Below are 16480 nucleotides of genomic sequence, written 5' to 3'. Positions count from 1 at the left end.
ACAGTCCACGTCTCGGAAGTCTCCTGTCAATTTAGAGCAGCCGGTGCTGGGACCCAGAAGGTGGGCAGTGCAGGAAGACACGTGCAGCAGGAAAAACCTAGAAACCAGGATACGACTGGAGGAATTGGAAGCCTTTGTATGGCCGTGACAATAATCATCACGTTGTCCAAGGAGTGTGGCTAAACGCACGGCCATTCACAAATCAATGGCAGGAGGCCTGCCTCGTGGGAAGGATGGGGATGATGTAATGAGGAGGGGTTGCATGGCCATAGCCTGTTTTCTGGCACCCTGATCTCTATATGGGCAGCTTTTTAAAACACAGAAAAGAGTTCTGAGCCACCCCCACCCATGTAAGTTGTGGGAACAGACCACTATGAACTCCGGCTGGGTTGGAGCTCAGGGATCTCTAATCTTTTTAAGCACAAGATCACTTTGCGAAATTAAGTGCAATCCAGGATCTACCTCAAACCCAAATGCCCTTACCCCGCCTCCCTCCCACCCCTTCTGAGGACCCACCCCTGCTCACTCCATCCTCCCTCCCTCCCCCATCCTCACTCAGGGGGCAGAGGGTTGGGGTATGGGGGAGGGGGATGCAGACTGATTTGGGGCTAAAGGATTTGGAGTGTGGGAGGGGTTTTGAGCTGAGCCCGGGGCAGGGAGTTGAGGTGTAGGACGGGTGCAAGTCCTGGGAGGGAATTTGGGTGCAGGCAGACTCAGGGCTAGGGCAGGGATTTGGGGTGCAGGAGGGGGTTCAGGACTGAGGCTGGGGTTTGGAATGCTGGCTCCAGCTGGGCACTGCAGGAGGCTTCTGAGTGGTGGTGCAGTGAGGCTGAGGCAGGCTCATCCCTACCCTGGCCCTGCACCACTCCAAAAAGCAGCCAGCAAACTCCCTCCATCAGGATCACCTGTCAAAGGCTCCAAGATCTACCGGTAGATCCTGATCTACTGATTGGTGGCCATTGCCTTAGAGCAGTGTTTCTCAAGGCAGGGGTACAGGACCAAAGGGAATGACAAGGCTAGTGAGGGGGGGTTGGGAGTAGAGTGATCCTACATCTATGTCTTCCCCAGCCCAGCCATTGCACCTCTCAGGGACAGGGCCGGGGATCTTGTATTGGACCAGCTTGTGCAGGGAGAGAGCCAGGCTGGGAAAGGGCCCAGCCGCATGGCTAACCGCAGGAGCAGCAGGCTGTGTGGCCGGAGCTAACCCAGCTTGCAAGGGCTTTGTGGGAGAAGTGGCCCAGAAGGCCGGCAGGACAAAAGCAGGACCCCTAGGCTGCCGGTTGCAGGAATAAGCCATAAACCCAGGGGCGTAGGAAGGCCGCAGGAGTTCTGGCATCTGGCGATGCTGGCGTCATGGCTTTGGCCCTGTGACTGTTAACAGGCCAGTCCCCTCGGCTGGTTCCTGGCAATCTGGACTAACGCTGGGGTAACCCGTCTGCATCGCCCTGGGTTTACCTGTGGGGCTGGGAGTCCATTTCCCAGCCTGCCGGAGAGCTCTGTGTCAGCGCGAAACCTCGTCTCCCTCGCCCGCCCGCCCGCCCGCCCGCCCGCCCGCCCACCGGTGCTGTCCAGTGAGAGCCACGACCCAGCCACCTCGTCTCGCTGATCCCCTGGGGCCGACTGGGCACCCACACACTGCCGCTATCTATCTAGTGATCTGTCTGTCCCTGTGCACCCTCTGCCTGTCTGCCTGTCTGTCTGTCCCCATGCACCTCATCTATCTACCCATCCCCATTACACCTCCTGTCACAGAATCCTAGAATCCTAGGGCTGGAAGAGACCTCAGGAGTCATCGAGTCCAGCCCCCTGCCCAACGCAGGACCAACCCCAACTCAATGAACCCAGCCAGGGCTTTGTCAAGCAGAGACTTAAAAACCTCTAGGGATGGAGGTTCCACCACCTGCCCCCCACCCTGTCTCCAAACACCCCCCCTCTCTAACTACTCCTACAGGTGGAGCACACACACAGGGACACAAACATAAACACCCCTGCAGAGACACGGAAAGATTCAGAGATGTTCACTCACACATTCACATGCACATACAAGGACATGCACACACACACAGACACGCACACACACATGCAAGGACACACAAAAATACAAACAGTGTACACATACATACAGGGACACACCCACATACACAAACACACACTCGGCCAGTGGCCAGTCAGGGGCCAGTGTGCTCTGCAAGCTGTGTGCATGGGCAGCCGCTCGGGTGAAATTCAGGTGCCACTCAGCTGCTCAGCAGAGCCCCCAGAGGAGGCAGCCTGTGTTACTGGGGGTGCACATCCGCACATGCCTTGGTCCAGCCCCGCACTGGCGAAGGGAGGAGCAAACTGGACTGCTGGACTGACCAGGCCCCGCCCCCCACAGCAGTGCTGGGCATGCTCCAACTGCGGGCCAGGTACAAAAGCCAGGGAGACAGCTCAGATGTGGCTGGGGCCAACTGCCTCTGCCGCTACAGTCCCTGGGCCAAGCTCGACCGCAGCTCTGGCCCACGAAAGCTCATCATCTAATAAACCATCTTGTTAGTCTTTAAAGTGCTACATTGTCCTGCATTTTGCTTGCACAAGAGGGCTTATTCATAGACTCATAGATTTTACGGTCAGAAGGGACCATTATGATCATCTAGTCTGACCCCCTGCCCAGTGCAGGCCACAGAATCTCACCCACCCCTCCTAGAATAATCCTCTCACCTATATCTCAGATATTGAAGCCTTCAAATACTTTGAAGACCCCAAGATGCAGAGAATCCTCCAGCTGTGATCTGTGCCCCATGCTACAGAAGAAGGCGAAAAACCTCCAGGGCCTCTGCCAATCTACCCTGGAGGAAAATTCCTTCCCGACCCCAAATATGGCGATCAGCTGAACCCTGAGCATGTGGGCAAGACTCACCAGCCAGACACCCAGAAAGTTCTCTACAGTAACTCCTATCATCTCCTATTCCTCACGGGGAGAGAAATAACTCTTCCGGAAGAAGCTCTGTTTTCTGATGCTGTGCTGTAAATTTACTTGTGCAAGCACACACATGCAGTGTAGACGCTTTGCAAGTTTTTGCACAAGAATAGCTGTTCTTGTGCAAAAAGCCTGCAGTGTAGACATAGCCTTAGAGGGGCAACCCCAATAGTCAGTACTAACAAGGCACCTTGAAGATTTAGTTGGGCATCAGCTGTTGCGGAGGAAAAGCAGATGCAAGTGTTTTTTACCCCTGGAAGCTGATGCCCAAATACATGTGTTAGTCTTTAAGGTGCCCAAGGGTGCCTCTGTTTAAACAAGTGAAAGAGAAGGGCCTGTGTGCACTTCATAGGATGCCAGACTAGACTGAAGATCACAATGGCTCTCTCTGGCCTGGAAGTTAATGCATGGTTGCATCTGGCCAGGCTGCCTCTCCTTATGCTTGCATTCATTAAATGGGTTATTTGCAGGTGTTGTACTCAGTCCAGGGCTACGTCTACACTGGCCCCTTTTCCGGAAGGGGCATGTTAATTACACCTATCATAGTAGGGAAATCCGCGGGGGATTTAAATATCCCCCGCGGCATTTAAATAAAAATGTCCGCCGCTTTTTTCCGGCTTTTAAAAAAGCCGGAAAAGAGCGTCTACACTGGCCCCGATCCTCCGGAAAAAGCGCCCTTTGAAGTAGGAATAAGAGCCTCCGGAAAAGGGCGCTTTTTCCGGAGGATCGGGGCCAGTGTAGACGCTCTTTTCCGGCTTTTTTAAAAGCCGGAAAAAAGCGGCGGACATTTTTATTTAAATGCCGTGGGGGATATTTAAATCCCCCGCGGATTTCCCTACTACGATAGGTGTAATTAACATGCCCCTTCCGGAAAAGGGGCCAGTGTAGACGTAGCCCAGCTGTGTAGGAGCGCCTGCTGCTGGAGGAGAACGCAAAAGTTCTGTTACCTGGGTTGTAAGTCTAGAGCCTCCTCTACTGCATGAGGTAAAAGCCACCTGGCTCTCCGCTAAAGTTGCAGAGCCGAGTCACTGTCTCTGGACGTGGTCTCCGTGTCATTGGCTGGGGCAGTACAACCCCCCCCCAGTAGGCGTGTGGGTTACATGAGTGCTGTCCCTCAGCCTAGATCCATAAAGCTGCTTGCAGGTGGGTTTTATGTAGCTTTATGGATCTTGGCCAAAAGACGGGCGGCGTGATGGTGAAAGGTACAAAGTGAGGTGCTCCGTTCCCAGGGAACGTCAATGGGAGTTAGGTAGGTAACCGCCACTGAAGTGCTCTTTGGCGTTCTCACCACGACAAGGCCCTGATGTAGGTGCAAGAGTCTCGTCTGCACGGTGTCCCCATCTCAGGGCGAACAAGGCTGCCAGTTGTGTAGGTTTGCATCAGGCTTTCAATGGAGCAGTCCATACGAGACTAGGGTTTGTCTGTTACGCCTCAGTATTGCCAGCGGCGGCCCTGGGGTTGGAGCAAGCATGAGCCTATCTTGGGGTAGCGCCTAGGAACGCCAGTTGTGGAGCAGGTGTGCGAGGCGCTGTACATTGTTTACTATTAGGTGTACTGCCATAGCACCAAGGAGCCTCAGTCATGGAACCAGACCCCATTGTGCCAGGTGCTGTACATTTCTATTACTATTCGGTGTACTACAGTAGCACCTGGGGGACCAGTCAACCTATATAGACAAAGAACAAAGCCACAAGCAGTCAGAGCTCAGAAATGCCTGGGGCCGGAGGGCTCTCTTGAAATGTACCTGCTTACAGCAGGCTAGGTAAAGCAGGATGGTTCCTGGGTTAGAGCACCAACTTGGGACGAGTGAGAGTCCCTGCTCCACTCCATGCTCCCCGTATGGTGTTTGTGGGCATGTGCCTCAGTTTCCCCATCTGTACAAGGACGCTAACAGCACCGCCTCCCAGGCACATGAAAGATGGTGCTCAACTACTCGGTGAAAGGGGCCAGATAGGTACCTTAAGGGAGAACCTGCTCCCTTCTTCATTTACATCACAGCAGCCCTACGTAAACGTCCTCAAACAAATCTAATACGTTGACCCAGGAGCATGACTCCTGGCTGCACACTCCAGAAACTGCACAGTGGACTTTTAGCAGTGCCAGAGACTCAGTGAGCTTCTCCCGTTGCCATAGCAACTGCCTCTGGGGGAAGTGGACCAACTATGCCAACAGGCAAAGCTGGCAGCTGGCTGAGTAGGAGAACAGCCCTGCAGGCCCAATGATGCAGTTTTAAGTGCAGATCGCCTCTGACTGTGGGCTGCATTGCAGGGAAGATGTGAGGTGGGGCTGGGGCCAGAGGGCCACGCTACATTGTGCCAGACAGGGTGGAGTTCTGAAACCAACTCCCCATTTCCCGTTATACGGAAACCCAGCCTTTCGCAGCTGGGGCTGCTGTCAGCCAATCCACTGGCCCTGGAGCAGGGCCCAGCTGCATCAACCAGCAGCTGAACTGCCCAGCTTGAATTCAGCTGCTGAAGCCAAGTTCCGATGTAACCATGAGAAAAGCCCATTATGGGTTCTGAAGGGCCAAACTGACCCTAGGCTGAGGCTGGAGTCAGGACAGGTCCTGGGTAAGCTTTTTCACATGCATGTAGGTTCTCCTATTACCTTTAATGCTTTCGCCTTAAGGATGAATCTGCGTGCTTAGGAAGGATTGTGTGGTAACTTGTAACTGCTGGCAATTACACTGTGGCTGTGTCTAGACTGGCCAGTTTTTCCGGAAAATCAGCCACTTTTCCGGAAAAACTTGCCAGCTGTCTACACTGGCCGCTTGAATTTCCGCAAAAGCACTGACGATCTCATGTAAGATTGTCAGTGTTCTTGCGGAAATACTATGCTGCTCCCGTTCGGGCAAAAGTCCTTTTGCGCAAAACTTTTGCACGAAAGGGCCGGTGTAGACAGCTCAGATTTGTTTTCCGCAAAAAAGCCCCGATCGCGAAAATGGCAATCGGGGCTTTTTTGCAGAAAAGCGCGTCTAGATTTTGCGGAAAAGCGTCCGTGCCAAGCTAGACGCTCTTTTCCGCAAATGCTTTTAACGGAAAACTTTTCCGTTAAAAGCATTTCCGGAAAATCATGCCAGTCTAGACGTAGCCTGTTTGTAATGTCCGGAGACAAAGCAAAGCACAAATGCTGCTGTGTCTGCAGTCTGACTTGATGGGGATAGACTGGGAATAGTGCAGCCGGGGGGAAAAACCTGGCAGAAGGGAGACACATTGGTGGATCAGAGAGAGAGGAGACAGGTGCAGTTGCCAGCAGAATGTAGATCCCATGATCAGACACTTACCAGTGAGGCAAGAGGGCCAGTAGTGCCCTTGATAATTAAGCACAAAAGCCGGACCACTCTGGTTTGGGATTTTTTTAATATGTTCATTATGAGCGCATAACATCAGCTACCGCTACATTGTTCTTCACACAGAGGAAACAGGCCCGGCCCAGACAACAGAATCCGTGATGGTTTAAGGTTTCAAACCAAAGGAGCTAAGTGCCCACATTTCAAAAGAAACATTTACACATTGGGAAGATCTCAAGCAGTGAGAACAATTGGTCCATGGTAAAAGGCATTTTCCCGCCCACCTACACAGCACAGTATTTATAGTCCTAGAAATCCCAGCAAGCAGCCAAACAAACATGAACATGGGGCAGGTGTAACTGACTTGGGGCACTTCTAAGGAACTGTTTAATCCAGGAAAGTGACAGAAGGCAGGAAAGTCCCAACTTCAGTGGAGAGAAAGAGGGAATTGTGAGATCAGAGCAGTAGAGTAACTTGCTAAGGACCAATAGAGTCCCCTTCCCCCACTCGGTGAAAGCTCTAACCTGGATTTTGATTGGAGACAGGGCCAGGTGGGGTGTATAGTGAACAGACAGACTCCCATTTCCTGCCCAGCTGCAGGTCTGTATCACAGGTTGCGAATTTAGTCCTGCTGGGTCACTTCATAGCTTCCCACGGAATGTAAACAGGGGGGTTAATCAAGGGGTTAGTCTGGTTTCAGGCAATGGTCTACATAAACTCAGATAATCCTGTCACCGATCCAGCGGGGAGAAGCATTTCTCCCTGTTCAGGGTCAATACAACTCCCCAAATTCCTGCAGCAAATCAGATACAACTTTTCCCAGCTGGATCCAAAGTCACATGAGGAGACCCATGAAAAGAACGGGCCAAGTTACACATTTCATGGTGCAGGAATAACCCAGACCCGCAAAAGCTCCCACGGAGCTGCTTGTGACTCCTGCATCAGCGGCACAAGACATGCGGGAGCCTTGGGGAGTGTGTTTACAAGCGATGCAGGAGCCGCCAGCACGGTGGCTGAACCCATCCCCGGCTGCTATGGTCCGCGTCAGCGGCAGTATTAGCAGAGCAAAGCAAGGTTCCGGCTGTGCTCTTCCAGAAGCAACTGGCGTGGGGGCAGGGGCAGAGCACAACAACACAGCGGTTTGCAAAGGCCTCCAAAGGGCACCAGGCGTTCGCAGCGGGTTTTGACTGGCTGTGAGCTGGACGCACAGAACAAGCCTCCTTAGTTCCCCTTTGTTGCTACCAGCAGCAAGTCATTGGCCCCATGAAGCCACCATCGCCTCATGTTAAGACTTGTCAGGCATGACAAGCAATTGGGGGTGTCTGAAGTGAGAGCCTAATTTTTCAGACAGCTGGTGCAGTGTAGACGCTCCTTCTTGCGCAAGAACCTCTTCTGAATAAAATGGTGGCTCATTAGGTATGCAAATGAGGCTGGGCGATATTCCACGCTTAGCCTCATTTGCATATTACTTGTGCAAGAAGCCGCGAGTGCAGACATAGCCAGAGGGTGTGAGAGCGGCCGGTGACATTCATGAATCTCATCCGTCTCCCCAGTTCTTCTTGGCGTGCTCGCTCAAGGGTGGCAGAGGGGTCATGTGAACGGGCCAGACATCCGGAAGGGCTGTGTGCTGCCAGCTACCCCCAGTCCCCAATAAAAGGACAGTGCAGGTTCTCCGGCTTTGCCCTATTCCAGCTGGTGAGCACAGAGGGAAGTTGGCTTTGGAAAGGCTGTTTGGGGCACTGCGTTCACCCAGGGAAAGCCTTGTGTGGTAGGGTTGCCAGGTATCTGGTATTGACAGTCCAGTATTTTCAGCATGCTTACCTGGTTCCCCAAGGCTGCTGGCACAAAATGGCTGCCAGCCAAAAGACCTAGTGGAAGCAATGCGGTCTTAGTGCTCAACCGCTCCCCTGTTCCTATCCCTGCACTTAAAGAGGACATGCTGTTTTAATGCTGTTTTATTTTAATTTTTTTTGGCTTAATAAGTCCTCAGAGTCCTTTTTTTTTTTTTTTTTTTTTTTTCTCAACAACTTTGATCTCTCCCTCACCCTGTTTTTCCCCTTCAACACGATTTTTTCCTGGTGGTGTTTTTTTTTGGGGGGGGGAGAGGTTTGGTATTTTTTTTTCAACCATCTGGCAACCCTAATTCCCGGGCCTCTGGTTCCCATGCGGCTGCTCCCTCCAGGAGTCCGCTCCAGCCCGGCAGGCTGGGGCAGGCCCCATCTCTCCAGCCCCGAGGTGCTGATGGGCGCAGACACCAGGAGGAGCAAGACGAGGGTGCAGCGAAGGGCCTAGGCGGCAGAAGACGCGGCCGGCCCTGCAAATGGAAAGGGACCTGGTGACAGTTGGGTGCAAAGCGGCGGGCGGCCCTGCAGTGCCAGCACTAGGCACAGAGCAGCTGCCGTGTAGAGACCTTGTGTGAGCGCCCGGAGGCCTAGATCTACGGGGGATCATGCTGCAGGGGGCATGTTCCCTCGACAGGAGGCCCAAGTGACAGGGCCTGCTGGGGACTCTCCTCCCTTTGCCCAGGAGGTGTTGGAGGAGCAGGGAAGGACCCAGGTTTGCTCAGGCTGCACCAGGACTTGGTGCAAAGGCCTGACAGGAGCCAGCAACGGACACAGCAGCCCAGACCCTCTCGCCTCTCCCCAGTGTGGCTGGCAGCTCACAGAGGCCTTGGCACCGGCTGTGTGCTCAGGAGGGGGAGGACGTGGGACATAAGTGATGCCGAAGGGAGAGGTGTGGGCATAAGAGGCCACTACCATTGCCCCGCCCCCTTCCCCGCACTTACCCCTGCCCCTGTTCTCTGAGGCCACGCCCCCACTCATTCCACTCCCCCCTCCCTCTGCTGCTTGCGCTCCCCCACCCTCACTCACGTTCGCTGGCCTGAGGCCGGGGTTACGGTGCAGGAATGGACGGCTGGGGAGTGGGGCGCGGGAGAGGCTGCGGGTTGCAGGCTCTGGGAGGGGGCTCAGGGCATTGACGGGAGTTTGGGGGCAGACTCGGAGGGAGTGAACTGTGGGAGGAGGTTCCAACAGGGGGCTGGGGTTTGGGGTGGGGGTTGGGCTCCCCCCAGGCAGCGCTCATTTCAGATGCCTCCTGGTCAGCAGTGCAGTGGGGCTTCGCACGGCTCCTGGAAACAGCGGCACGTCCACCTCCTCGCAGGGGGGTCAGACAGCTCTACACCGTGCACAGCCCGCACCCGGAGGCACCGCCTCTGCAGCTCCTATTGGCTGAGATTCCTGGCCAATAGCAGCTGTGAGGCTCGTGCTGGGAGGAAGAGGGGCAGCATGCGTAGCCTCTCTGATCGCACCTGAGCCGAGGGGATTAGCATCCTCCTGCCCCCGGCCAGGGCAGACCCTCAGGGAGCTCGGGGGCCGAGAACAGCCCTAGTGCTCGGTGCGGGTACCTGGGCTGGCGGCGGCGTCTCCGTCCTGGGCACCTGCAGCAGCAAGGAACGTTCACAGTAAAGGGAGGAGGGGCCCAGAGGGGCCAGGGCTGCGACACTGGAGCATGGCCCCGGTCCCATCCCTTAACTCCACCCCACCCTGCTCCCTTCCAGCCAGGCAGTGACCTCAGCGATAACAAAAGCCCCTAATGCCAGCCAGGCCCCTCCCCTAATCCCAGCCCCCAGCACCTGATCCCTAATCCCAGCCATCATCCCAGGCCCCAGATCCTACCTCTAATACCAACCAGCCCCCAGACCCCTCCCCTAATCCCAGCCCACACCCAGCCTACCACCCAAGTCTCTCACAGAGCCGGCCCAGCCAGCTCCCCTAGACACAGTGATGGGGGGCAGGGAGTCCCTGTCGGGCAGGAGGGGTGTGATGGGGGCTGCTGCCCACACATGCCAGCTGCTCCAGAGCCCCCTCTGCTCAGCACAGCCCCTGGTTCCTGTCCCAGCAGTGGGGTCCGGCTGTCTTTGCCCAGCTGCTCTGGGTGGGGCAGGTCTGGGCCTCAGGGCCTCACCGGTCACACGCAGCGTCCTGGAGAGGCTCAGGTTGGAATTCAGCAGCTCCTTATTGTCACTCCTGTGCTGGTACCAGCAGGAGAAATTCCCAGCGTCCCCCGGGCTGGAGACGTGACGGGTGAGGTGGTAGGTGAATGGCCCGGGGGTGAACACTTGGCTGGCAGCCTCCCGCCTGTCCTTGCAGAAGATAATGCGGGTCACAGGGGATGCTCCAGGGACCAGACACCTCATGGTAACAATGGCCCCAGGGATGCGTTCAGAGAGAGCAGGGGAGCCGGCAGGCACCCTGAGGGGAGAAGTCGGAGTGAGAGCCCAGCCGGGGAGCCACAGAGAGACCAGAGTCAGTCTAGTATCGCGTGCACAGCTGGGGGAGACCTAAGTTCCCTGCAAGCTGTTCTCATCGCTCGGCCATCATCACCACTGCCCTGCCTCTGTCCTGCTCCTCATCCCCGCCCCCACTCCTATCCCCTGTTCTCCTCCATCTCCTCCCCCTTCCCTTCTCCTGCCCCTCCCCATGTCTACCTGCCCTGCCCTCTGCCCATCCCCATCCTCTCCCTCCCCCCCCGTCTGTCCCCCTCTTATGTGAGGGCTTTGCTGGAAACACCCCCCCCCCTCAAGCCAGGACAAAAAATGCCTCCGGGAACAATTCAGCCCCCCCTCATCTCGCTCCCTCCACTCCACATTATTTCCTCCATTCCCCACAGTTGAAAATTGAGCTCCCCCGTCCCCTCAGGTGGCAGTCGGGCTCCCCCATACACAGCTGCCTAGGTAGGCGCCTCCCCAGCCAGAACCTGCCCCTGGCACCCACATCCCCTCCCCCACTGCCTGTCCCAGGCGACCACCTGAACCTGCGTCCCCCTTCCTCCAGGTCACAGCTCCCTCCCAGACCTGCACCCCCCCTCCCCCAAACCCTCTGCTCCCCCTTCATCCAGGTCACAGCTCCCTCCCAGACCTGCACCCCCCCTCCCCCAAACCCTCTGCTCTCCCTTCCCCCCAGGTCACAGCTCCCTCCCAGACCTGCACCCCCCCTCCCCCAAACCCTCTGCTCCCCCTTCCCCCCAGGTCACAGCTCCCTCCCAGACATGCACCCCCCCTCCCCCAAACCCTCTGCTCCCCCTTCCCCCCAGGTCACAGCTCCCTCCCAGACATGCACCCCCCCCTCCTCCAAACCCTCTGCTCTCCCTTCACCCAGGTCATAGCTCCCTCCCAGACTTGCACCCCCCTAGAGCCCCTCCCTCAGGCCAGACTCCTCCCCTGCGCCCATACCCCCTCCTGGACCCTGCACCCCTATCCACTGCTCCAGATCTTACCCCCGCCCCCTGCACCCAGGCTCCTACCCTAAGCTCCCTTCTGCACCCAACCACACCATCCCAGACCCCAAACCCCGCAATAGAAATGTGGCCCTTGATCAGTTGCCAAAATGCCCCCCCCCCCCATTAAAAAGTATTGACCAAGCCTGATCCAAATGTTTTTTCAAACATTGTTTAATCAGAATGTAAATACAATTGGGAGGGTTGGGGGGAGGGGGACGCAGCTGCTGGCTCCTCAGCTCCAGGTGCGCTCACTGGCTGTCTTCCTGCTGCAAGGGAAGCAGAATCCGTCAGATTCATCCCTGGGGACTCAGGGGAACTGGCCCCCCCCAGCATTTCCACCCTCCTCCCCCCTGCGCTGAGACTTCTTCTGCTCTCTGGTCACCCCCCATCAGGCCCGCAGGGTGAGCTCCTGCCCCCCCAGGGCTCCTGACTCCTCTGCCCCCTCCCGCCTCCTAGGACAGTTTCTGTGTTCAGAGCCTCCCCCACCCGCAGGGGCAAGAGGGATTCTGCCAGCAGGGATGTGGGGTGGCGGCAGCCTGAGGAAAGGGGCGGGGGACTCCCTGAGGGGATGGGAAGGAGACCCTGGCCCTGCCCCACTCTCCTGCATCTGCTCCGGCTGCTCACCATGTATCCCAGGAGCTGATGGGCCTGCCCATGCAGGGCGTGGGCCAGGACCAGCCCAGCCTGGCTGGGGCGCCGCAGGGGGGAGCGGGCAGCGAGCAGAGCCGTCTTCAAAAAGGCGTTTTCCTGCTCTGGTGTGAAGAGCTGCCCAAAGACCTGGAATCAAGAGCACGGGAGGTTTCAGCTGACGGCCCAGAGCCCGGCCCCGACTCCTGGGGCTAAAACAGCTTCCTCCTTCTCCAAACTCCCTTCCAGACCCTGCACCCAGTCGCTCTCCTCACCCGGCACCCCAACCCCTGCCCCAGGTCACCCCTTCCTCCTGTCCCCAAGACCCTCCCAGACCTCACCCCCTCCGCACAACAGAGCAGCCCTAAGTATCTTGGAGCAGCCTCCATCAAAAAGTGTTGCCCCCCGTCCCGCCCTGGCTCCCCTCCAACGGGAGATCCGGGGCTCCGTGCGTCACTGCCCCTAGGAAGCGCCGCCCCTTTGAAACGCCGGGACAGCGTCACAAAGGGGCAGCGCCGCCCTGTCCACGGCTCGAATAGTCGAGGGAAAATGCATCGACCATTCGATCAGCGACTCACTCCCCGCTTCCACCCCGCGTCCTACCTGCACGAGGGCCCCAGCCAACCCCACCCCCGAGCCCTGCCCTGCCCTGGCAGCGCGTCCTTACCTCTCCCACCCGCACGGTGTTGCTGTGAGCCAGGACCCACCTCTCCTTATAGTAGTGCCTGCACCACAGGTCCTCTGCCTGGTGGATGTTGAGGCCTGCAAGAGACACAACAGGGTCATTCTGCTGGCAGGTCTGAGCCCTTCCCCTCCCACGGGTCCCTGCAGGCATCCCTGGGCAAATGGAGGGGCACAGGGGCAGAAGGAGGGGAACACAGAGGGACGCATCCCCCCTTGGGCCAATCTGGGGGAAAAGGGCTGGGTCCCCTCCCCCCGCCGCCGGCACCCTCAGGGTGTCCTTGGGGCCCAGGTCCTGGCTGGGTTCCTTACCCCTGTGGTGCAGGAGGAGTCGGTACAGGCTGTGCACCCCCTCCCGGGCCAGCCGGCTGACGTCTTCAGATGGGTCGGAAATAAAAAGGCCCAGCTGGGCCACGTGGTGACCCATCCTCGGCCAGTCGGCGGAGTTCTGCGGGGAGAGAAGAGGGGGGGGTCCCTCAGCATCCTGGGGCTGCACGTCCCATGCAAACGGCCGCCGAGGCGGTTCTGAGCTCGGGGGACAGACAGAGACAGCTCCTGGGGCGGGGCCGGGGACGGCCTTGCAACGAGACAGCCCTGAGCAATGGCCCCGACTGAAGGGTCACTCCAGGGGTGGAACAAGGGGATCCACTAACGGCCACTCCCCAGTCTGGGGCCCAGGTGCAGTCACACAAGAGCCCCCTGAACGGCCCAGGTCGCCCCTCCCGGAGGAAAGGAGAACGCGGATCAGTCCCGGCCCTGCCTCTGCCTCCTGGGGACGCTCCCAGCCCCGCGCCCTGCAGCCCCAGGCCCCCCGGCTCCGAGGTCACTTACGTCAAACCCCGGGAGGGTGGTGGCGACTCGCAGCAGGGCCGTGGTGCTGCCAAGGGCCCTGGCTCGCTCCTGGGGCAGGCGGGAATCCAGCCACGGGCTCAGGTGCTATGGGGGAAAGAGACAGGTCAGGACCCGTAGGGAGGCGCCGGTTCTGGGCAGAGCCTGGGGCTCCTCTCAGACTGTGCCCACCCCAGCCACTGACACTGCTCCTCTCTCGGCCCCCGAGGAAACAGGGACAATGGCCCCGTCCCCCCCACGGGGCTCACCTCCAGAATCAGCTGGAGCCGGGCGGTGTCTGGGGACTGCAGGAGGAGATTGGCCAGCAGGGCGTGGAGGAGGTCAGCAAAGCCGCGGCTGAACTCCTGCAAGACAAGGGGGAGCCCTGGGTCAGAGGGAGGGCTGGGGTTGGGGGATCCAGGCCACCAGAGGCTGCTCCTGCTCCTGGCGGGGGGGGGGGGGGGCGAGGGAGGGGACGTACCAGCTTGTGGGTGGGATGCTGCTGCCAGTCCCCAGACACTGTCTCTCTCACTGCCACCCTCAGCAGGGGGTTCAGGAGCTGGGCCTGCAGGGGAGGCTGCAAGGTGCTGGCAGGAGAGAGGGGCAGAGACTGTTAAGTCAGCAGCAGGCGACAGACTTTCCCACTCCCTGGTCAGGGGATCTGCTCTGGGGGGGTCGGGCGTGTGGGGGGGTCAGTACCTGAGGCTGCAGCCGGCGCTGAGGCACTCGGCCAAGACCAGCAGCGGGGGTGAGTCCTCCATGATCTCCTGGGAGACCCAAGGAGACAAAGGGGCGTGTGAGACTGGGGCCCCCACGAGATGCTCTCGCGGCCAGCGCCCCCCACCCAGCAGGATCCAACCCCACTGCCTCCCGCTGCCCTGTAGCCCCCCTGCCGGCACAGGGCCCCTCCCAGCACCCCCCTCCCAAACCGGGACCAGCTCAATCCTTGTCCCCAGGCCGTCTCCTGCCCCTCACTGCCCTGGTGACCAGCCTCTGAATCGCCTCATCCCTGCTCCCCAGGCGCATCCCCAGCAGCCCGCTCTGCTGCCTTCCAACCCCCCCCCCCCCCATGGCCTGGGGAGACCCCTCCCTGTCCCGAATCCCCCTCCCTGTCCAGCACCCCAGACCTGCCCCATTTCTGTGTCCCTCCCTCCTCCACCATCCCCACCCACCCTCCCCATGTCCACCTCCCCCCCCCCCCAGCACTCCTGGCCCCACCCATCCCATTTTCAGCACCCCCGCCCGCCACCATGGCCCAGGCAGACCCCTGTCCACCCCTCGTATCCCCTCCCCTCCTCCCGGCCGCCGCGACTCGCTCACCACGATCCTGGCCACCAGAGTGTCCGTGCTGCAGCGCGTCGCCAGGGTGCCCTCGCCCCTGTGGAGGGCGGCGAGGCAAGCGGTGGGGATGGCCAGGAGGAACTGGTGCAGGGCAGCTGGGCTCTGCACCCCAGAGAGAGTCTGTGAGCCTGGGGCCTGCCTCCGCCCCCCTGGACAGCTGCAGGGCTCAGGTCTCCCAGGAGTGGAGGTGGGAACTGCCAGTTGTCCAAGCACCCACACTCCCCCCCCAACTGATGCCCCAGGCTTGTGGGGGGCCCAGCTGGTGCATGACAAGAGCCCCCAGCCCCTAGGTCATGCAGGAGAAGGAGCCCCAGGGGGATCCCCAGGGACAAGCCCCTCGCGGGGGGGGGGGGACGTGCTGGGAAGGGGCCGGACACACTCGGTTCCCCCCGTGTGGAGAAGGTTCCTACCGTGTCCCGGGTGTGGAGCTGCTCTTCAATATCATAGATCGCCACGTCCTCCACCTGGGAGTCCACCCGCTCCCAGCAGCGCTCCGCCGAGGCGCAGGGGGACTCTGTGCGGGAGGGAAGGGACCAGGGTGCCTCCAGCGGCCAGCAGGGGTCACGTGCCCCCCATGTCAGGGACCCAGAGCAGGTTGGGCCCCACACGCCCCTCACAGGGACCCATCCCCCTTCCACCCTCACATCTCCCAACGCCCTCAGCAGAGCCCCCACCAGGAACAAGAGAGCCAAGCAGCAGCTCCCGCCCCCATCCATTGCCCTGGCTGCGGGGCAGACACTGGGGCCGCCCCCCCGTGTACTGGGTGAGCCCCTGGGCCCAGCATGTTCACGGCCCCTCACCTGGGTCTGAGCGGCTGCAGGAGGTGGCCCGGCTGCAGCTGGAGGCCCAGGCGCTGCTGCTCACTGAGCTGGACCCACAGCTGCAGGGGCTGGTGCGGAGAGGCTGGGGGCTCCCGGAGACTGGCAGGTCCCCGGGGGCCGGGCAGGGCGATGCCCCCTGGTGGTAATGGGGGCTGGGCTCCCGGGGCAGGTGTTTCTCTCCACAGAGGAGGAGGCCCCAGAGCCGCCCTACCCGGCTCCCCCGCTGGGCTGGGTCCCGCCTGCCCAGCCGCCCCTGGTGCCAGGTCCGGGGGGGCCTGGCCGGTGGGCGAGTCGCCCCGAGCTGGTGGGATTCAGCTTCCCCGCCCGCGGGGACGGAGGAGCTGCTCCCCACCGGCCCTGGGGCCATCTTCAGGGCTTTCTTGAACCACAGCCGAACGCGTCTGGCCATGCTGCAAATGAGGGGAGCAAAGGGGAGCTTGGGGCGCAGCCTGAAGAGTGAAATCCAGGGGTTCCAACTCCCCAAAGCGACTGCTCCCAGCCCCCAAATAGCCCCTTGCTTATCGGCTCGGTTTGCAGAGGCACTGCAAGGACCTGAGTCTCCTGCCCATCAACAGCCCCTGCTCGGCCAATCAGGGGAGAGTCTAAGGTGTGGGGGGGTGGAGCGTTCTCCCCAACGACACCGGCATAGACCTGCTCCAG

At 59.4% G+C, this 16480-nt stretch overlaps 1 protein-coding gene across 1 annotated transcript; it reads right to left on the bottom strand.

Annotated features, from left to right (window-relative positions):
* Positions 1 to 11703: 11703 nt before the first annotated feature.
* Positions 11704 to 13838, bottom strand: LOC149522140 (uncharacterized). Its single transcript, XM_089770880.1, has 5 exons — positions 13662 to 13838; positions 13143 to 13278; positions 12817 to 12911; positions 12147 to 12299; positions 11704 to 11788 (listed from the first exon to the last, which is right to left on the bottom strand). The coding sequence occupies exons 2-5, from the start codon at positions 13255 to 13257 to the stop codon at positions 11771 to 11773; spliced, it is 381 nt and encodes a 126-aa protein (XP_089627006.1). The 5' UTR covers positions 13258 to 13278; positions 13662 to 13838; the 3' UTR covers positions 11704 to 11770.
* Between the last annotated feature and the right edge of the window lie 2642 nt (positions 13839 to 16480).

This window comes from Pelodiscus sinensis, chromosome 19 (genome assembly GCF_052426305.1).
Source record: "Pelodiscus sinensis isolate ZL-2025 chromosome 19, ASM5242630v1, whole genome shotgun sequence".
Classification (NCBI taxonomy): Eukaryota; Metazoa; Chordata; order Testudines; family Trionychidae; genus Pelodiscus; species Pelodiscus sinensis.
The sequence above is the reverse complement of the archived record's forward strand: the minus strand, read 5'-3'. Positions and strand labels throughout refer to the sequence as shown.